The 23,815-nt window shown below is 41.6% G+C and overlaps 1 protein-coding gene across 4 annotated transcripts in view; it reads right to left on the bottom strand.

Annotated features, from left to right (window-relative positions):
* Window positions 1-20,822, bottom strand: part of unc119a1 (unc-119 lipid binding chaperone a1) — a gene marked incomplete at both ends in the record, with an annotated part of 288,649 nt that extends 267,827 nt beyond the window's left edge. For 2 of the 4 annotated variants that reach the window (XM_084312432.1, XM_084312431.1), the window contains one exon: window positions 20,678-20,801. In XM_084312432.1, the coding sequence (XP_084168558.1) occupies window positions 20,678-20,801 (124 nt within the window). Of the gene's footprint in view, window positions 1-20,677 lie in introns of all 4 variants that reach the window. The other 2 variants (XM_084312434.1, XM_084312433.1) reach the window with 2 other exon arrangements.
* Between the last annotated feature and the right edge of the window lie 2,993 nt (window positions 20,823-23,815).

Raw genomic sequence — 23,815 nt, forward strand, 5'->3', positions numbered from 1 at the left:
TGCACGTTCACGATGCGCGTGCACCGGTGGAATACGTGCACACCGGCTAGAACTCAGGTTGAACTCGCGATGCATCTTGTTGTAGCGTCTTTGCGTCGGTCAAAACCGATGCATTAATATAATTTCCTCTCATTCGCTTCTGTCAGCAGTGCACTGTGACTGCACACAGCTGATACTATACTACTAATACAGAAGGCGAGAGCCGCGTCACAGTTAACAACAACAAACAGTGGAAGTTGAGAACATGAATAGAATTGGGCTTCCTCTGGCTAACGCCAGTTAGCCGTTCAGCTAACGCTAAACTAAACTACAGTGTCTAACTAACTAACTAACGCAACACCAGTTCCATTAGTGAGGAGGGGGGGGGGGGTATATTGAAGACGCTTGACAACAGGTTCAAAGATAACTTCACATTTATTGGCTATTGGTTTCTTTATATCGCTTCATGCAGCAGGCTATCCAGGCTGGCTCCGTGTGTGTTCTGTTGACATCCGATCCTAGCCTAGTGTGTGACATCATCAACTACGCGACTCAGACGGGCTCTCTCTCTCTCTCTCTCTCTCTCTCTCTCTCTCTCTCTCTCTCTCTCTGTTCAATGATTTAACGTGGCCAAACGTTACAATATAAATACTAATTGGATAGTTGATGATAAGCATTTAATTTCATTATCTGAAATATTATAAAATAATTTAAGTCTGCTATAAGCCATTATCCCTTTGTGTATGATTATTATTGTCTCACAGTAGTACATTGTGTGTGTGTTTTTAGCTAAAGTGGATAGAAAAGACAGTTTATGCAAAAGTCTTCTTAGGCACCCAAGAGTTTTTATATAAATTGTCTTACAGTAGATTATTTTATTTTTAATAATAATATAAGCTGCATAATACAACCAAATCCTCTGTCATACCATAAAATTCTATCATTATTTTGCATCGTGTTGAATCGCATCGTATCGCCCCGAATCGCATTATGTTGAATCAAATCGTATCGAATCGTATCGTATATCAACAGGGGGTGAATCGTATCGCATTGCATCGCCCGGTGCTTCAAATGTATCGTTAATGTATCGTATCGTTGGCACCGTATCGAGATGCGCATCGCATCGGCCTCGTGATGGAGATGCACATCCCTACTGCCCATATCCTTCGTCTGAAATTTCTTTGTGAGCATCTCTTTTACAGCCTTCATTGCATTCTCATTACTGGCTGCAAGAACCAAATCATCAACCCATATAATCATGATTACCTTCTCATGCTCAGTTTCTCTTGTATATACACAGTGATCAGCAGGGTTTTGCACAAATTCATTCACAATTAGATAGTCATGTAACATGTTGTTCCAATTCCGGCCAGACTGTTTTAGACCATACAGTGACTTCTCTAGTTTACACACCAATGTCTCTGTGCCAGATGTCTGTTCATAACCCTCTGGCTGTTCCATGTATATCTCATAATCTATCGGTGCATGTAGGTAGGCAGTTTTAACGTCCATCTGATTTAAAATCCAATTTTCTTGTGCAGCTTTCTGCATCAATACTCTGACACTTGTCAGGTCGGCTGTGGGAGAAAAAGTCTCTCCATAGTCAACACCCCTTTTCTGACTGTAGCCTTTAGCAACATATCGTGCCTTGTATTTATCTGTACCATCTGCATTTTTCTTGATAGCATACACCCATCGACCCCCCACTGCAACTTTGCCCTGTGGCAAGTTGGTCAAAGTAAATGTACCGTTCCCTCTCAGTGATTGCATTTCATCCTCCATGGCACTGACCCATTCCTTTGATTCGGGTGACTTCACTGCATCACTGTAAGTTAAAGGTATGTTACACAACATTTTGTAACAATAATCAACATTAACCTGTGTCTGGGCTTGACTTACTTCATATACACTATCACCAAAATAATCTGGCTTCTTCCGGTCCCTAGAAGGATAGCGTGGAGACTCCTGTTTGACCTCCTGTTCCTCTCTAGCCTGATCCTGGCTGTTCTCTGGCCTGGTCACAGGAATCTGCTGTTTAGCAGTCTCTGGACTAGCATCCATTTGTTTGCTTGTGCTAGCCCTAAGTGGCCCACCAAAATCCTCATCATCTATGGATATCTCAGTCTGTGTCTGCTGCTCACCTACTGTTTTTGGCATAAATTTGACCAGCCTGTGCTTCCTCACCTTTCCACTGTCGGGGTAGAAAACCAGGTAAGCTGGGCTCTTCTTGTCATGCCCGACAAAGAAGCCCTTCTCACTCCTAGGGTCTAACTTTTTCTTGTGCTGTCTGTAGGCATAACACAGAGTTCCAAACTTCTGCATCCTAGACATATTAGGACGTTTCCCTGTCAGCAGCATGTGAGGTGTCTGTTTAGTGCGATTGTTAAAACATCTATTCCTTACTTGAGCTGCAGTCTGTACTGCATAAGGCCATAATGCTTTTGGGAGCTTGCTCTCTAATAGCATGCATCTAGCCATGTCGAAAAGAGTCCTAAACTGGTCTTCTGCAGTACCATTCTGATGTGGCGAATATGGTGATGACGTCTCATGCTTTATACCATTTTTCCTCAGTAGCCCTTGGTACTCTTTACCAGTGTATTCTGTACCATTATCAGACCGGATGCGTCTGATCCTCCCATATGAGGCGGTGTCAGCTATGAACTGCTCTGTTGCTTGCACAGTATCACTCTTATGCTTCAGATGATAGATAAACACAGTACTTGAGTAGTCGTCAGTAAACGAAAGTGTAAATCTATGCCCATCTATGGACACTGGGTCAATAGGACCTGCTAGGTCTGTGTGCACCAACTCTAGAACCTTTTTGGCTCTCACATCAGGCTTCCTGTTGAAGCTTTGTACAAACTTTCCCTGAGTGCACACTTCACAGTTCAGTTTAGACTTGTCAATTTTCCCTTTAATAGTCATACCATCAACAATAGGCTGGAGTTTCTCAACATCAGCATAATTGCAGTGTCCTAGAATTTCATGCCATGTCTGTATATCAAAACAGCCCTTGCTCTGATCACATTGGTCATCCACCATGGGCAAATAATACAGCCTATTATGCTCATGGATGTGAAATTCAGTACCGTCTCTGTGCTGTAGGACGTCTTCTCCTTGTCTGAAGATCACAGTGGCTCCAGTACCAGTGGTGGCTGCTCTCACAGAGAAGATGTCCCGCGGGAATGAGGGGATGTACAGCGCCCCTCTCAGTGTTGTAGTCAGTCGCCTGCCTCTGCTGTCAATCAAGCACACCTCCGCGTCCCCTCTGCGCTCTGCGACCCCGTTGCTCCTCGTGCCGTCAGCCAACTCCACGCAGTGAGACTCGGCCTGGAATCCGTCATCGAATACCTTGAACTTGGCCAGGTCGGTGATTATATGCGCAGTCGCACCGGTGTCCACCATCAGGCCCTTCTTCTTAACACCGCGTCCTGGATCGCCTTCCCTCGTCAGAAACGCATATGTGTTGTTGTCATGACAACTCACTTTCACAGACACGCCTCGCGCATCGTTCTGCTCCGGTCTCCGTATGCAGGTCGCCCCTTGATGTGTGGAGCTTTTACAGTGGTGACACCACAGCTTGCGTCGACAGGTCCTTCTCATATGCCCACTTTGGCCACATCTGTAGCATATAATGTCTGTACGCTGTGCGCTCTGAATGCGCGCGCTCTGGGCATTCTGTGCACCCCGGTCAGACAGGGCTTGGGCTCGCATAACATTGTCATCCGATGTGGTAACGCGCATTTTCTCAGTGTCCTCAAAACTCCTGAGCTTAGTCTTAAACTCAGAAAACACTATAGTCTCATCACTCTGTGTGACAGGTATCGCAAAGGGTTTAAATGCCTCGGGCAGTCCTTTTAATACCATAGCCACGAGTAGACTATCACTCAAAATCTCATTTGCGTTTCTCAGTGCAGTTATTGCCCTTTCTGCCCGAATTACATAGTCAGTCACCGTTTCACTGCTAGACTTGTGCAGTGTAGTCAGCTCTATATAGAGACTGATAATCCTTGGCTTCCCTGAACCCGCATAATAATTGCGCAATATTCCGATGGCTTTCCATCATCAGACGCTTCTCGCATTACCAGCGATAAACTCTTATCGTCCAGAAACTGGATGAGCTCTGCGTATATCAATGCGTTTTTCTCACCATCTTCTCTCAACTCGTCAGCAGACGCCTCGTCAGGGAGATCCGTTTCGAGAGTGTCCTTTAGTCTCTGTAGCCGGAGATGGCCCATGAACTTAGTTTCCCACAGTTCATACTTTTGTTCATCTCCGTCAAACGCTAGACGAGACCAACGCGAATTCTCTTCCGATTGTCTGGTCGTCATGATTCTAGCGCTCTGGGCCCATAACCTGTTGAATGTCGGATATTGCGTATTGGCTAGACATCATAACCTGGACTATACAGTATATAGAGAGAAGGAATAAAACGCTGTGAGACAGGATTCGTGTATCAAGGAAGCAACATTTTTATTTGTGAAGGTCGCTCTTATATACACACACTCAGCTGGTCGATCACTCAGCTGGTGTCAATCAGTCAATCACTCAATGGATGACGGGAGAGCACACTCATTATTGTCAACAAAATTGGACAATGATGAGGACTGAGGCCACATCAAGCCACGTTTTCCTAATAAATAATAATAATAGGTGAATTATTATTATTACTGTTATTATTATTGTTGTTGTAACTGTTATTATTAACACTTTCAGCGCCGGACCCCAGGCCATCAGGCTGCTAAACGAACAATAAACACTATGCAACAACCATCAAATGCACACAGCACACACACCCACACGCACACACTCACTCAAACAAACAACACACTGCAGCACCCACTCTCCACACTTTAGATCACACAAACACACTTTACACTTTATATTTATTGATAAAGGATTTGCACTACAACTCGTACACCTACTGTGAATTGTACCTAAATTGCACCTCGTCCCATTTCTGCCTTGCACTATATAGTATTGTATATTAGTACACTGCACAGTATTGTATATTGTATGGTAACTACGTCTATTCTGCATCGAACATTGTACATATGTCTAAACTGAACACTGTGACCTAATTTTTTTACTTCTAATTTTACTATGTTATTTTATTTCATACTTATCTTGTCTTGCACAGTCTCTGGAGCGTAACAGTAAGAAGCATTTTGTATAAAAGTATTCTGTACTTCTGTATGACAAATATTAAAGAAACTTGAAACTTGGACCCGATGATAGTCGGGTTAACTCGCCGAACGTTGAGCGCCAGGGTTTTCACCGTTATTTCTTTTATTTAGGGATGCACCGAAAATTCGGCCACCGAAAATTATCGGCCGAAAATGGTTAAAAAGGCTCTTTCGGCCAAAAGGGTTTTAGCACCGAAAATATATCACCGAATGTCAAAGAACAGGGATACGTAACGTTCGTAACCGAACGTGTTGTTGTGATGACGTAATCAAAAGGCGCAACGTGTAACGTGAGCAGCTTGGCAGCTCTTCCTGCGTTCTGCAGCCTGTGATAACTAACTCCTCTTGGGAGTCGCGCTGTTTCTATGTAAACTCTGCGACCGCGAGCAACGCATCCAATAAATGCGTCTTTAACATGCTTTATATCCTCGCCATTACTATATGCCCGTCGCGGTTAAAACATTTTGAACTAACGTTAGCGTTAAGCTAGCTGACGCTTCCATTCCTCTTTGACCCATCTCTCATAAGCTACGTCATCCCCCGCTAAGAGTCATGGGAGATGTAGTAAATACAACAGTCCTGTGTGTGTGTCTTTATGTAGATCGTTATGCAGTTTTAAAGCACCTTGGCTTTGTTCTGAATGCACTTTGTTGTAGTTATCCTACAGAGAAAAGAAAATGCACTTGACTTTAATGCACATTTTGTTGTATGCAAAGAGAAAATGTTTAAATTGTACAATCTGTCAGCAGTCAGTCTGGAATTAATGTATGCATTCAAAAGTGCTGAATAAATGTTTTATGGACCCATAATAATGATTATTAATATTATTTAAGTTAAGTTTTGCCATAATCATGTCTTTTGCCATAATCAGGTAGCTAAAAAAAATATATATATACATTATATATATATTTATATTAATAATTTTCGGCCTTTCGGCATTCAGTTTTTGGCCAACTGTTTCCTATTTTCGGTATCGGTTTCGGCAAAAGAATTTCCCATTCGGTGCATCCCTACTTCGATATTTCCATTCATAAAACATCCAGGCAGCCTGTGTTATCACTGGGGATGAATCTGAGATCACAAAAGTCCAATACCGCCGCCTTGCGGCCGCTATTGCACTCCATTTGAAACAATGTGGTTTGGTGTGTGGGTCGATCTGCGGCCTGCGGGCGGAGTCTAACTAGTCGGGCAGGCCAAGCGCTTATAACACATGCATCGACGAGAATCAAGCAGTGATTGATTGAAAACTTTATTAACAGTTTGCAGAATGGGTACAATACAGTACAGCTCAATACACACAATTGTTAAGGGGATGCAGACCAGAGAAAGACTTTCGTCTTGTTTACATCAGGGTCCCCCATTTTCAATTCATCATAACATATATGACATACACGACATACAGATAGACAGTACTGCTACATCTATACATTTATGACATACCAGATTTACAAATACTGTACTGTTTGTGATACAAAGAGTCTAAAAAAAGAGTATATATACATTTGACGTAGAAACTGTACATTGGAGGAGGTTGGGTAGGTGGGGTGGGTTGGGACTGTACATTGGAGGTGGTTGGGTGGGTGGGGGGGGTTGGGTAGGCGGGGTGGGGGAAACTGTACAACTGTATAAGCAAAACTGTAAATTGGAATATCGACGAAACCATACTTGGTTCCAAGAAGAGGGTCTTGTGTATTATTGGGTTAGGACATTTACTGTACATTGGAGGGGGTTGGGTTAGGACATTTACAGGGGCCAGTTTCGAATTGCAGTCTCCCGTAGGTGCTCTTTGAGAGTGGTTTTGAAAGTGGGTAGTGATTCACATTCCTTTACAGCTTTGGGTAGGGTGTTCCACATTGATGTGGCATAATTGCGAAACGTGTTTAGTCCCTTGTTTGAGCCGAATCTGGGTTTAACATGATTTGTGGAGCTCCCTCTGGTGTTGTGGTCGTGGTATTCACTGACCTTTGGGAAGCATTTTGACATGTACATGGGTACCTTAGTCGTGTAGTGTATCTTGTAGACCAGGCCCATTGCAAGTTGCTGTACTCTGTCGTCTACTCTAAGCCATCCTAGGTAGTCAAAGTGGGCAGGGGTGAGGTGGGTTCTAGGAGTAAGGTCAAGTAGTAGTCTGACCAGTTTGTTTTGTGATGTTTGTAATCTTGTTTTTAGCGCCTTTGAAGTGCTTTGGTACCATGAGGTGCAAGCATAGTCGTAGTACCCTTGAATGAGTGCTCCTGCCAGAGTCTTCAGGGTATTCTTGTTTACCAGAGAGTTGATCCGGTACAAGAATCTAGTTTGTTGGTTGATTTTTTTTATTACATTGGATGCCATTTGTCACAGGAAAGATTTGCCTCTAGGATGGAACCTAGGTATGTAATTTCATCTTTCCTTGTGTAACAAGTGCCTTGTTGCCTTGTATGGATAATTACACCCCATCACAAAATACACTTTAATACATTCCACTAATAATCCTTAACGTTTTATTTTATTGATTTGGTTTGATTTAATTGCTTTCGTTTTATTTTATTACACTTTTGGGAGTTAAGGCTTTTATTTTTAAATCGACACCGTCCCTTCCGGAGCACACATATTGTCTGTTTCCTGTTTAACGTCAGTCTCTCCGGGAACACAGAGAGGTGAGGTCTAATTCTTATGTTCAATGATAGACTTCGGTCTAAAAGTAGTTAAATATTGTATGTTACATTCCTAAACTGTAAAACGAGTTTGTAATGTAACTCCTGTTGATAATATGTACCTGTGCAGATTTGTGGGAGGTTTGACTGGGTTAGGGAACTTTATAAATGCACATTAGTAGCCTAGCATGTAGGAAGTTTGCACACACGTGCGCTGGTGACATGTTAATGGAGTCACGTCTTCTCTCAATTGTAGCTCGCACTGCAGATTCCATGACTGTATTCCTAATGCTGGTGCATTTTGTTGCCTTGTAACCTAACAGGTATATGTACAGTAGCTCCCATGTTTTTGGTCCGTTTTGTATTCAATTGTTTATTTTTCCAATGTAATTATTATGTGTAATTCTTATGAGTCAGTCTCTCCGGGAACACAGAGAGCTCGTGCTGCAGATTCCATGACTATATTCCTAATGCTGGTGCATTTTGTTGCCTTGTAACCTAACAGGTGAAAATAAATACGACCAACAGTCATTCCATGTCTGTCATCTTTAAAACACAACGCCGTCAGAGTACACCGGTCACACTTGTGACAATATTGTCACCCACTGTAACTGAGAAGCTGTCGGTCTTGCTGAGTTTGTTATTTGATCCGAAGAGAATGGACTCCGTTTTACCCAGGTGTAATGATAGTTTGTTATCAGTCCCGGTTCATGTTCATTGCTGGATTACGTTGGCAACACGATCGACATCAATACTTGGAATGGCGATCAGATAATTGGAATATTCTTTTCGGGACAGATCCTAGTCAAGGTAAGGGCTATATGGTATCAATATTGCGTCCAAAAATTCCTTCATTGCGATCGGAGCGTGTGTGTAACGTGTTCCGTTGGTGGCAATTAAAGCACAAAAAAACGCATTCATGATGAAACATAATACCAATAATCTAAATTTGATTTGAGAACAGTAGCTAGTCCAGGGAAGAAACAATAACGCTTTTACTAGAATACGCGTTGCCGGCCATTACGCAGCTTTTTGGAAATTACACCAGACCGCCCTGAAACTACACTCATATTCACAACGGTATAAAACAGGAATGTATGGATGGAAAAATTATCTGTTTTTTTGCATCTTGACCGGAAGAAACTCAATGAAAATCGACTATATTATTAGATCCATAGCTATAATATATAATATAGCCCTTAGCGCTTTAAACACTGCCACGTATTCCCATTTGTTTAAAGCGGTGGCCTTTCAACAGTAACAGTAAACAGCAACTTAACTCATTCAGCGCCAGAGGGAGCCGTTTACTGTTACTGTTGAAAGGCCAGCGCTTTAAAGTATAGGAATATGTGGCAGTGTTTGCAGGGCTAATACTATATTATATATTATAGCTATGGATATAATAATATTGCCCATTTGACATCACCTATCTATCGTTCAATATGAGAAAAAGAAATAATTTTTTCCTCCATACATTCCCGTTTTTATACCGTGGTGAATGACTATAGTTTTAGAATAATCCTGTCTAATCCCAGAAAACAACGCTATGCAGCAATACGTGCAATTCACTAAAAACGTTGTCATTTCTCACCTGTACACGCTACTATTTTGAAATCACATCTATATTATCGGTATTATGTTTCATCATGAATGCATGAAAGGGGGGGGGGGGTAGTTTTTTTATGCTTTGATCGTCACCAACGGAATACGTTACACAGTACAATACACACATACACTCCGATCGCAATGAAGGAATTATTGGATCAACGCAAGATTGATACCATATACAGGGCTGTACAGTGCGACGACCTTGTCGCATATTGCTCTTAAATATAGCATGTGCGAATTGAAAATAATATTTGGGGGCACGCTTGCGACGAGTACTGATTCAATCCTTTCATTCGCATTTCACTCCTAAATTAAGCGCAAAATGCTTTCCTCTCCCTCTCGCCTCTCCTCTCGCAGAAAAAAAGTTAGTCACACACACACTCGTCCAAATTACGTCATCTACACGCACATACACGCACGCAAGCGCACACACCTAGCCAGAGACAGAGAGGGGTGGCTTTGTGTGGCGAAAACAAAAGCGACGACTCCGTAGAATTAATTCCAAAAAAGGGTTCTACATCAGTGATAATGGACCTGGTTCGGCTACACGCGAACAGACGTGAGTCAAAGCACCATTCTGTGCAAACTTTGTAAAGCCGGGCCAAGGGGAGGAAAGAAAACACCCAAAACAATATGCCGAAAGCATTAAGTTGCGTGGTAGCACTGGTAGCCCTACTACCTTGAGTGTTTTAAAACCACAGCCAAAACAGACGATGCTAACTACATTTGCATCGCCCGCCGTGTGCGGCTCACTTTATGACAAGAGCAGCAAACTATGGGGGGAGATCACAGATGCGGTAACGTTCCACATAGCCATAGGAAAGGACATGGTTCAATTGACAACTGTGGAAAAGACAGCGCAGTCAACGTTGTCAAAGCCTTGGCTTTGAACAAGTGGACTCGACTCTAGTGTTTGGGCACAGGCTTCATTCACCTGGCCATTGGTAAGTGGAATAGTTCATATAAATGTATGCAAAAGCATTCGATTACCAGTTATAAGATACTAGTTTGTAGATTTACATAAAAAATGTCAGTATTTATATCTAATGTAACAATTAAAGAAAATAAATTAGTCGTCATGTGTGAGTGTGGTGGTTAATTTATTTTTAAACAGTCAAATGTTTCAGTAAACTGTTACACTCCCAGACCTGCACAAGGTTGGGAGAGGCAACCCCACATTGACAGTAGGGACAATAGGAGTTACTGTCCCACACAGGGGATTGATGGTGGTGTTATAGTGCCATCTGGTGTTCACCTGCAGTTAATGCAGTCTGTGAAGATGCTCACTGATTGCATTAGAAATCTACTGTTGTTACAATTAGGTTATTTATTACAAGTGTTATCTGTTGGCGGTCAGGTGGCGTAGCGGAGATTGCGTTCATCACCAACACCGGAGACGCTGGATTCGCCTGTTCGAATCCAGCTCACAGCTCCGGCGTTGTCACCAGCTTGGCTGGCCGTTCACACTAATACAATTGGCTGTATTAGAGAGTGGGAAAGCTGGCGGGGTGGGTCCGGGTCGTTGTAAACAGCGACTCCTACAGTTCGGTCGGGGCGCCTGCTCAGCGCGGATAGGATCTAAGGGGGGTAGTGTGATCCTTCCACACGTTACACCCTCTCAGTGAGAGTCCGCGCTGCCAGGTGAAAAGAAGCGGTTTATTGGCTAGACATGTGTCGGAGGAAGCACGTGATAGCCTCCACTCTCCCAGACCGACTGTGGGGGGTAAGTGCGCAGCGACCAGGAAGGGGATTGAGAATTGGCATAACGACTAAACATTGGGATGGGAGAAAAAATCGGAGGAAAAAGGAGGGGGAAAAAAGATTAAAAAAAAATAAAAAATGTTATCTGTTTAGGTTGTTCTTCTCCTGTGTGTTGTATTAGTTCAGTCCTTGTTCCGGTGTTGTTGATTATTGTATTAGTTTTAGTGCCTTCTTCCCCCAGGTGTTTTCCTTTAGTAATCAGTGTTAATTAGTGTCTGTATTTATTGCTTGTGGTTTGTTGGGATCTTTGTGGCGTCATTGTCTCCTCGTTTTCCCCGTGTCGTGCCTGCCTTCCCTGTTGATGTCTAGTGAGTTCATGCCTGTCTACTAGGGCTGCAACGATTAGTCGACATAATCGACGACGTCGATCATAAAAACTCGTCGACGCAGAATGTTTGTGTCGATTAGTCGTAATTTCTTTTTTTCTTTTTTAATTAACATTTTTTTTTATAACTTTTTTTTTTGCACTACCTATCTTTGTGAAAGTGGCTTCTCAGCTCTGGTCCAGCTGAAGACAAAGCAGAGGAACAGATTGGACATTGAGCATGACCTCAGAGTTGCTTTGTCTACCACCATCACCCCAGACTTTGAGACTCTTGTCAGAAGCAAACAACATCCCCAGTTATGCCATTAGTTCCCTGGGATGTTAAGCTAAGAAGTCTGCTATATATTTTTTTTGTTATTTAAACACTTTAATTTGTATTATTTCATTTATTTATCTTGTTATGAGTGATTGGTCTATTGTTCAAATACATTTAGATTTAAAGTGGCTTAAAATCCAAATTATGACTATCCAAATCCAAAAAGTAATTATTTTAATTTGCTATGGGATCATCATATTATGTTAAGTTAACTGTTAAGGCAGAGGGACTGGACAACAGGGTGACATTCACAGGTGTGCAGACTTGAGCATGTGAGGTAAAACATGCATTGGAGAAGGAGCCATGCCCACAGGAAGCAGAGGTTGAGGGTGACAAAAATAATCGTTAGATTAGTCGACTAATCGAATGACAAAAATAATCGTTAGATTAGTTGACTAATCGAAAAGATTATCGACAGATTAGTCGATTACCAAAATAATCATTAGTTGCACTTGCAGCCCTACTGTCTACCCCGGTCGTTTTCTTGTTTTCCTTTGTTGTTTAGTAGTACTAGTTCCTTTCGTTTGTTTTGTATTTTGATTGAGTCAGTAAACATCCCTTCCTTAACGCAATCCCGCCCGACCACGGATAAATCCGTGTTTCTGGATGTGCAGCCTGTAGCTTGGAATACGTTTTGGGACGCGGATTTCAGTGTGCAGTAAAGGAATAATATGATACACCAGGCGGCGGTATTGGACTTTTGCAATCTAATAAATATAATGTTAACAATCACTTTCCATCACATACCGAAAATCTAGTTTTGCTTACAGGTGTCTAATGTGACTTACATCCATGCTTATATATTTCACATTAGACTCCTCACTATGCCTGCGACAGGCAGTGTGATGCGTGCGTCATCTATCTGAAGCGGCGCGCATATAAAAAGCTTCCATTAAGCACTGGCACGTGGACTGGTGGCAGTGGTGGTCACTCACAGGTGTGTAGAGTAAGGTGGATGACTGAGTCAGAGTGGTGCTAAAAAAAATTAACACAATGTCGACGAGAGAACGCGATAAAGGGACCTTAGGGATGGGAATCGAAAACCGGTTCCTAATTGGCCGATGCCTGGAACCGTGTGGCTCCCGTGACTTTCGATTCCCCTATCGCTGCCAGGTTTTTCCTACAGTTGCGCAATAACGTTAGCATGTAGCCATGGCAGACTCTATTTGATTCCTTAAGGGCTCGAAATTGCCTAGGTTTTGGTAATATGCTCCCGAAATGCTCCCGCTGTTTGGCTACTTCTATGTGCAGTGAAAACTACTTGAATGCTTTAGAACCTAGTCATTGATTTAGTTCAGGTTGAGCTAAAATTAGCCGCGGAGCTAACGTGAGCTAACGCTATTTAATCAAGCTCACAAAGTGAGATAAACAGCTGACAGCGGATAGTACAGGTACAAATACAATAAAACAGCAGGTGGGGGCTGTTGTGTAAACCTTGTACTCTTTAGTTCACATATAATAAGAGACTAGTGTTTGTTTACAAGTCTGTACACTGTAAGCCAGGAAGTACCATGGTGGTGCAACATACAAATGTGTCCGTGTAGCAACACAAGCCAATACCTTATAGGACAGGGGCCCGGGGAGGGAGCTCTGTGTGTGTGTGTGTGTGTGTGTGTGTGTGTGTGTGTGTGTGTGTGTGTGTGTGTGTGTGTGTGTGTGTGTGTGTGTGTGTGTGTGTGTGTGTGTGTGTGTGTGTGTGTGTGTGTGTGTGTGTGTGTGTGTGTGTGTGTGTGTGTGTGTGTGTGTGTGTGTGTGTGTGTTTGTATGTGTGTGTGTGAGACAGAAGTCAGAGGAATAACGACCTGTTATTCAATAGATTAAATTAGTTTAAGAATAAAAAAATAAATACATTTAAGAGAATCTCAAATACATTATTTTATTTAAGTGTAGTGTAACTGAGGGGTACAATTCCCTGACTGTATTACTAGATATGATACTTACTACCACTACCTTTGTACTTAATATTCGGCCACCCAGTACACGGCATAAATATATTATGATGAACACTGTCACGTAGATGAAACGGATCCAACACAAATGTACGAATTAGAAATAGGTCTTTATTTCTACACAGCGATGGTGTGTAGAGCAAGCACTTAATCAAATCAATCACATTTATGAATGGAAATTAGTATGCACTTTTATGGCAAGAGTATTCGTCGGTATATCAATAGAGAATGTCCAATCTCTGAAGGCGCAGGTGGTACATATACGACCTGGAATAGTTTAAGGAATAACAGCAATGATACTTTAATGATTATATACTGGACACACTAGGGGGGGTTAATCCGGTCGCTTGTAAGCCGACAGGAGTAGGAAGGGGGGGGGGTAGAATCCGGCTGCCTCATCCGGCCAAGGGTATCCCAGGTGAACCCACTGTAGTGCCGTTCAATGCGCCGGCGATCCTTGGACCACAGATGAAAGCAGGTGGACTCTTTGTGGGCCGGCGTCATCCGGTCCACGGAGGAGAGACGTGAAGCGACCTCGTCTTGCAGAGCGTCTCCTCACCTTGCGTCCTCTCCAGGGGGGGGGTTCCAACACACGGCAGTGTCGGGGGTCTTTATCCATGGAATAATCAAAGTATACAAAGCATAATCCGTGCCTGGGAAGGCGGGCTGTCGTCGGTAGAATAATCCGGTATACAGGTCCACTCGCTCGTCGGCTCTGGGGCTCCTCGGGTGCAGCTTCACGTGGGGTCAACCACCCTGAATAAGCAGCCAGTTCTCTGCCCGAAACGATGGGGTACTGACTACGGTAGTATTCTCACCGCACGAAGCACTATATTAACAGACTATTATTAGCTTAATAGACTACGTCCAACTCGACGATATAGTGCCAAATATGACTATTCAAATATTAATATACACGATGTCTCAATACCGATGGTAGGCGAACTTGGCCTTACTCCCACACGTGGCGTCGCGGGGAGGCTTTACGTCTGTGACTCTATTGGAGGGTAAGAAACTGGACTGAAAAGAAAGTCCTACTTTAGTAGCGCAGTATATATACGCACTATGAACAAATAGTCCCATTAGTGGTGCGGTAGTCAAATTCCTACGCGGAACTAGGACTTGTTCGTACATGTGGAGCGGTACGTTTGAACTGGGTCTGAGGGGTATGGCAGCCTGGCACCAAGGTCTCGACCAATAGTAGAATGGAGACTATTATGGGATGTTCAGTAGGCTAGAATGGATATTCAATGCATATTGTACAAGGAATATACAAGGGATATCAGGGAATATTAGAGAATATACAAATACAATTAAATATATATATATAAATAAATATATATTCGGTTTAATCTGGCCCTTCACAACATGTAGGCTATAGTTAATGTTTTATTTTTTACAGTTTTTGTATTTTTCTGACATGGGGGCTCAACAATAAATGACAATCAGAAATGTCAAGTTGCATGTTGTTATTCTAACCAGCTTAGACCCCTACGCTCTGCATCTTCTGGCCGCCTCAGACCTACTCCTATCCAAGCTCCGGGAGGGTCATCAAAGAGAAGTCGCCTATTCTCAGTCCTTGCCCCACAATGGTGGAATGAACTACCCACCCCAGTTAGGACAGCCGAATCACGTCCAATCTTTCGCCGTCGACTAAAGACGCACTTCTTCAACCATTATCTGAATAAAAAAAAAGATATCTAACCCTAACTAACCGTACTGTCATGCACTTGTCCTAATAAACTAACCTACACTGTAGCACTCAACACTTTGATGAACATTGTTGCTCAGCTGATAGAGTTGTGCCCTTCCTGATGGCTTGTCGTACAGAACTTGTAAGTTGCTTTGGATAAAAGCGTCAGCTAAATGATTAAATGTAAATGTAAATGTAGTTCTGTTGCATTTCCAATTTATTTATGTAAATTATAAATTGATCAGGTATCGATAAGGGTATCGATAAAGAATCGAATCGATAAGCAGAATCGATAATGGAATCGTATCGATAAAATCCTATCAATTCCCATCCCTATAAAGGGTGGACATTTGGCTCCGGGAATTTACAACGAAAGAAGGCAAAGAAAAATAACTCGATGAGAGGTTCGTTGGATACATTTATCACACAAAATGCACACAAAAAGATTATTATTAGGGCTGTCAGTTTATCGCGTTAATTAGATTAATTAATTACACAGCAAATTATCACGTTATGAAAATTTACTCAAAATTAATTACAATTCTTTTTTTTTTTTTATAATTTTTTTTTTATGATAATGTAGAATACACATTTACAGACTTTTTTTTAATATGGTCCATTTGTATGTTCTTGGTATCTGATTCTAGGGACATCTATGAATCTCAGGGAATGTATTCCCAGTGTCAGAAATACGGTGGGCTAAATCCACAAAGAATGGATTGCATGGTGCAAGTTGCACCCTTACTTAAAATTCAAAATGGGGGACCCTGATGTAAACAAGACGAAAGTCTTTCTCTGGTCTGCATGCCCTTAACAATTGTGTGTATTGAGCCGTACTGTATTGTACCCATTCTGCAATCTGTTAATAACATTTTCATTCAATCAATCAATCTGCGCTGTGATTGATTGAACATTTTATTTTGATCAATTGTAATGAACCAAATGAGAATATCAATACATTTTTTTTAATCTTTGACTGTGAATAACACCATGCTCAAATTGACCAGACCTGAAAAATCTAAGCAAATTAATAGATGGAAGATGATTAAACAGAACGTTTTGTAGATACAGTACTGAATTCTGCCATCTGGACACATGCTATTTGAAATATGATTATAGAATATAGAATAAAATGGTTATGCGATTAAAATGCGATTAATTTGATTAATTAATTACAAATCCTGTAATTAATTAGATTAATTTTTTTTAATCGCCTGACAGCACTAATTATTATTATTATTAATAAAAAAATATATATATTATTAATGTAAAAAAAACTTTGGGGGGGGGGGGGGCCTCACGTTTAAATCGTGCAATGGGCCTCGCATTTCTCCCAGACGGCACTGAGTGTAGTATGAACTTACCATAACATTAACGTTACTCCATTTCCATGAAGTGTTTAATTAAGTCCATCGCAGGTGGATGGTACACTGGTAGCTAGCTAACTTTAGCCACAGCTGCAAAAACGAATTTCAATGATGTTATGAGCTATCAGTAGCTAGCCAGTTAGATAACGTTAGACAAGTGAATAGTTTACTGGGCCATTGTTTAATGCTTCAGTGATGTTAAAAGAGGACCTGCACGCTTGCTATCTTCGGCGAGAATGAGACTGGTCTGTGACAAGACGGGTCTGTGAGGGGGAGGGGCCATGAGGGCACTGCATCAACTGAACCAATCTAAAATCAGCATTCAATGTAAGAACGTCAAGCTCACGTTTGATTGGTTAGAATGGTCACTGTCAACTCACTGGCACATACTGAGTGACAGACAAACTAGCGAATGTACAGAGAAAGGGACGTTTGGGGGGGGGGGGGGGGGGGGGGGTCACACCAGAACAATTATTTTCACTCGCACGAATCTCCCAATTATATTTTGAGGTCGCACAGATACAATTTCGGTCGCATATGCGACCAATTCGGTCGCAATTTCGAGCCCTGTAAGTGGTTGTAGCTACGGCTGCGGGGTGCGGGAGATATGATCCAATAGACTTTTATACGCCCGAGTCTCCTGAACACGGAGAGACCAATTCCAAGTCGATCAGCACTTTCTCTGCCGAGCTATAGTCACTTTTCCGCACCTACTCCCGAACTACGCATGCGCAGATTGCCCGCGGAGTCTAGGTTAATCAATCTGTGCATGCATAGTTCGGGAGTAGTTCAAGTTTCTTTAATAGTTGTCATACAGAAGTACAGAATACTTTTATACAAAATGCTTCTTACTGTTACGCTCCAGAGACTGTGCAAGACAAGATAAGTATGAAATAAAATAACATAGTATAGCATGTAAATTAGAAGTAAAAAATGAGGTCACAGTGTTCAGTATAGACATATGTACAATGTTCGATGCAGAATAGACGTAACTGAGTTACCATATAATATACAATACTATGCAGTGTACTAATATACAATACTATATAGTGCAAGGCAGAAATGGGATGAGGTGCAATTTAGGTACAATTTACAGTAGGTGTACGAGTTGTAGTGCAAATCCTTTATCAATAAATATAAAGTGTGTTTGTGTGATCTAAAGTGTGGAGAGTGGGTGCTGCAGTGTGTTGTTTGTTTAAGTGAGTGTGTGCGTGTGGGTGTGTGTGCTGTGTGCATTTGATGGTTGTTGCATAGTGTTTATTGTTCGTTTAGCAGCCTGATGGCCTGGGGATAGAAGCTTCTTCTGAGTCTTTCTGTGCTCGCCTTAAGACTCCGGTATCGCTTGCCTGACCGCAGCAGTTCAAAGAGGCAGTTGTTCGGGTGGCTGGAGTCTTTGATGATTCTCTTAGCCTTCCCCTAGGTGATAGACTATAGCTCGGCCGAGAAAGTGCCGATCGACTTGGGATTGGTCTCGCCATGTTCAAGAGACTCAGGCGTATAAAAGTATATTGGATCATGTGTCCAGCACCCCCACAGTCATAGCTAGCTACAACCACTTAATAATGTCAAGGCTCTCATCAACATTCATTCATTTTCTCCCCCGCTCTCTCCTCCCTCCATGAGCTCAATGTAACGCGGAAGTGCAGTGGTCTCTTGCCTGTTGCAGTGTTATGTGGCAAGTGATGTAACGAACAACCAGCACCGACTGGGAATTACTAGTGATGTCCTGTGAACATGTGAATACAACAGTCAGGAACGCCAGGATTAGCTTCACACTGCTTGCAGCGTCTGGATGAGGCTGTATTTTAAAGGGGAACTATCTTATAAATGGCCTTTTTGAGTGTTTAGCATTGTTTCCTAGCTATGTGAACTTATATTAATATGATCTATGTCTCTAATTCTCATATTGGCGCATTCTTCCAATTCTCCTCTCACAATATTCACCCTCACTGAACTGAGTCATCTGAAAATGTGCTGATTTGTGATGTCAGAGAGACACAGCTGCATGATAATGTGGCTGTGTGGCATCAGGCTCATGATGAGCTGCACACAGTGGTTGGAGCCCAGGCTCAAAACGGCTTAAAGGGGAACTCCAACATTTTGGGAAATTAGCTTATTTAACATCTTCCCTGGAGTTAGACAAGAAGATACATACCTTTTTTGTCTCTGTGCGTGCATTTAGCTTTGGGAATAGACGCTCCGTTAGCATAGCTTAGCTTCATCACTGGAAGTGAGGCAGATCCGTAGCCTTACAGTGCCTTACAGTGTATTGCAAGGTCTGACATTGACCAAACTTGATATGCATAACCTTGGTGGGCTCTAGGTCAACTCCTGAAAAGGGGGTCAATGTCAGACCTTGCAATCAAAAGTTAGGGGGCGCACTGAAATTATGGCAAGGGTTATTAGCCCCCTAACTTTTGATTGCAAAGTCTGACATTGACCCCCTTTTCAGGAGTTGACCTAGAGCCCACCAAGGTCATGCATATCAAGTTTGGTCAATGTCAGACCTTGCAATACACTGTAAGGCACTGTAAGGCTACGGATCTGCCTCACTTCCAGTGATGAAGCTAAGCTATGCTAACGGAGCGTCTATTCCCAAAGCTAAATGCACGCACAGAGACAAAAAAGGTATGTATCTTCTTGTCTAACTCCAGGGAATATGTTAAATAAGCTAATTTCCCAAAATGTTGAAGTTCCCCTTTAAGATCTTGAGGTAGAAAATGCTGTTTTTGAGGACTTGATTAGAAATACAAAACAATGAATAAAAAAGAAATTACAGAGGTGTTCCATAGACTCACAGGAATTGTGTAAAAGTACCCAAATAGTGAAAGAAATAGTAAAATAGTTCCCCTTTAAGTAGGAATACCAGTTCTCACAAAATATTATGTATAGGCTAATTATTTAATGCGTGGCATATTGTAGGTATGTGGAGTGCCTGCTACCTTAAAAGGGGAAAGTCAAATATATAAAATAATGTTCTAAAAACAAGTAATGGAAGAATAATTGGACTAATGTGGAAAAAAGAATAGCAGTACTTTAAATATAATTTAATTCAGGCTTTAACCTACGAGTGAAATCCTTCCTCGTGTGAACTGAAGCCGCACAGTCAGCAACACATCCTACTGATCATTCTAGAACTGCCATCAGCGGGCTTTGGCCACCTGTTACCTCAGAGGAACAGGTGCGCGAGAGGAAAGGATTTATAAAGAGACGTCATACAGGGAAACTGGAAAGTGCGTGGACTTTTTATTTTATTTTTTATTATGTTGTACTTAGTGGGGTTGTAATACAGTGCTCTGTCTGTCTGTCTGTCTGTCTGTCTGTCTGTCTGTCTGTCTGTCTGTCTGTCTGTCTGTCTGTCTGTCTCTCTCTCTCTCTCTCTCTCTCTCTCTCTCTCTCTCTCTCTCTCTCTCTCTCTCTCTCTCTCTCTCTCTCTCGGGCCACACAAGCACACAAACATACGCGCGCACACATGGCATTGACTTAATTCCATTAACCCCCGTCACCCTCTCTTCTAGGAGGTCGTCACTCACAAGGATAGACACACACACCCTCCAACCCCCGCACGCACGCGCGCGCACACACACACACCCGTGACCAGTCTTGCTACTAGCATATTCGTCTCAATGTAGGCTGGCTGGTCTTACACCATGCATTATGATGATAACATTCTAAGAGCAGATTGAGATGACTGCTATAGGGGCTGTTTTCAATGGCACTGTATATATGAGACGGTTGTACAAATAGAACAGCGCGCAGCGCATCGGCCAGAGGAGCGACACAGCCCACAGGTACTATCCGTCAACGGCGTTTGAAACGCGAGGCTGAACTACCTTCTTCCTATCAATTAGTTTACTTACTTCCAGTGATCTTCTGCAACCCGAGAACATCCTCGGGCGATATCGTGGGATTCCTGAGCAATTCCTCCTCCGTTGTGACCGGAACTCCCGCGTCCGTTGAGTTGCAGCCTTTCTTCACTTTCATTATTGCCGCGGGGGGTTTGTGGTGCGACTGGCTTCGCGAACTGAGACTGTTGTTGCTCTCGGTGTCGCCGCTGCCACCGGTTGTATCGGAGGCCGATTCAGATCTGTTGTTGGTACCGTTAGTTGCGTCCTGGCTATTACTACACTACACAGCCTCTGTGCCGCTACAAGAATAGCTCATTCTCCGCGCCTCCTCATCCTCCCTCCCCCTCCCGATCTGGTAAAGAGATACAAATCACACCCCTCTCTTTCTCCCCCTCCCTCCCTCCCTTGCTCAAGGCTCAGCGGCTCTCTCCTCGGTATTTAATTTAAATCCTTTGGTTCTTTAAACCGCCTGGCCGTGACTGACTGCGTGTCGGTCGGGCCGAATAGGCAAGTGCCTGAGATGCGCGCCTGCTGGAAACAGGGGGAGTTCCGCCTGTAGTGTAGCCTGTATAGCTAGAGGAGACGAACAGGTGGCTTTGTTCCTTATATGATGCCCATTGCCCAAGACTGATCTATAGCACAACTGAAATGTCTCATAACAATAATGGGCTCGTCAGGGCGATTTTACCACTGGGGCACCAGGGGCACGTGCCACCCCTGAAATATCAGGTGCCCCTGAGGTGCCACCCCAGTTTAATTTTTTTCTTTTCTTTTTTTTAAGGGGAGACACTACAGGTGAATAGGGTAAAAAAATTAACTAATAGATATCACAATGAAACTTCCCCAGTTGATTACTTATATTAAGACAAGACTTTTTTGTATTACAAGTTTTCTGAAATTGTATGTTTAAATATGCAAATGAGGCATGATCTACTTAAATATGCACTCATTTGCATATAATTCCAGGACAGAAATCTGAACATTGGATAAAGCCATTTTCAAAATTATAGTTTCATTTTGTTGACATATTAGAGCCAAAGGTTATTACAGAGGGGATTTTGGATATCTCTTTTTATCACTCCATAAATCAGAAAATACTCCATTCAGTAAATTTTTATGGTAAAATTCCATATTTCGCCATGTTTTTAGGAATAAAATGTGATATAAATCAGGGTATGAATGCGATATCAACAAACCCTTCTGTAAATACCTTCAGAACATAGATATGAATAGAACTGGAAGGTTTGGTGTATGTGAGTGCTACTGAAGTGGAGATTTCTGGCTCAGAGTATGAGGAAAAACTCTTAAAACTAATTTTTGGGAAAACGCCTTCAAAGTTCTGTATTGTAAAATGCCATACTTTTTTTTTTTAAACAGATATTTACAAACACAATACCTAATCAAACCATTAGTAATAGACAACCTAAACACATGCCTGATAACTGAATAATAATAATAATGATGTTATTGAACTGAACAAACAGTGTAGTACAGTGTAGTACCCCCTAATAGGCAAAAACAAATTAATAGATATCACTATGAAACTTTCCCAGTTTGTTATGTACATATAAATTAAGAAAAAATATATTGCAAGTTTTCTGAAATGTATGTTTATATATGCAAATGAGGCACTTCTCCATTAAATATGTGCATATTTATGGGTGCAATAAGGCAAAATGAAGTAAAATAAACAACTAAATGTGTGTTATTGACGTTTTATTGTCACTAGTTTCATAGAAGACATGTTTAGGAAGCAAAATATAACAAAATTTCAACAAAAAAAGTATATTTGACTATTCACCTGCAGTGTCTCGCCTTAAAAAATATAACCCTACACTGTAAAAAAGAAATCGGTAAAAAAACGGTAAAAGTCTGGCAGCTTGGCGACAGAGATTTAGTGTAAAATTTACATTGAAATACCCTAATTAAAATAAAGTGGAAAAGCAATAAATTTACAGATAATTCTGTTTATTATTTGAGAACCAGAGAACAGAGATTCACTGTTAATTGACAGGTTAGGTTCAGCAGTGAAACACTGTTATTTTACAGGTTTTTTCCTACATTATTATGATCAAACACCTTCAATAAAGTGACAGAACTTAAAGTTCAGCAGTGAAACACTGTTATTTCACAAGTTTTCCCTACATTTACGATGAAACTCCTTCAATTAAGTGACATAACTCAAAGTTCAGCAGTGAAACACTGTTATTTCACAGGTCTTTCCTAAATTATTACGATCAAACTCCTTCAATAAAGTGACAGAACTCAAAGTTCAGCAGTGAAAGACTGTTATTTCACAGGTTTTTCCTAAATTATTACGATCAAACTCCTTCAATAAAGTGACAGAACTTAAAGTTCAGCAGTGAAACACTGTTATTTCACAGGTTTTTCCTCAATTATTACAATCAAACTCCTTCAATAAAGTGACAGAACTTAAAGTTCAGCAGTGAAACACTGTTATTTTACAGGTTTTCCCATAATTATTACAATCAAACTCCTTCAATTAAGTGACAGAACTCAAAGTTCAGCAGTGAAAGACTGTTATTTCACAGGTTTTTCCTAAATTATTACGATCAAACTCCTTCAATAAAGTGACAGAACTCAAAGTTCAGCAGTGAAAGACTGTTATTTCACAGGTTTTTCCTAAATTATTACGATCAAACTCCTTCAATAAAGTGACAGAACTTAAAGTTCAGCAGTGAAACACTGTTATTTCACAGGTTTTTCCTAAATTATTACGATCAAACTCCTTCAATAAAGTGACAGAACTTAAAGTTCAGCAGTGAAACACTGTTATTTCACAGGTTTTTCCTCAATTATTACAATCAAACTCCTTCAATAAAGTGACAGAACTTAAAGTTCAGCAGTGAAACACTGTTATTTTACAGGTTTTCCCATAATTATTACAATCAAACTCCTTCAATTAAGTGACAGAACTCAAAGTTCAGCAGTGAAAGACTGTTATTTCACAGGTTTTTCCTAAATTATTACGATCAAACTCCTTCAATAAAGTGACAGAACTTAAAGTTCAGCAGTGAAACACTGTTATTTCACAGGTTTTTCCTCAATTATTACAATCAAACTCCTTCAATAAAGTGACAGAACTTAAAGTTCAGCAGTGAAACACTGTTATTTTACAGGTTTTCCCAT

Source organism: Notolepis coatsorum, assembly GCF_963971535.1.
Source record: "Notolepis coatsorum genome assembly, chromosome: 1".
Lineage (NCBI taxonomy): Eukaryota > Metazoa > Chordata > Actinopteri > Aulopiformes > Paralepididae > Notolepis > Notolepis coatsorum.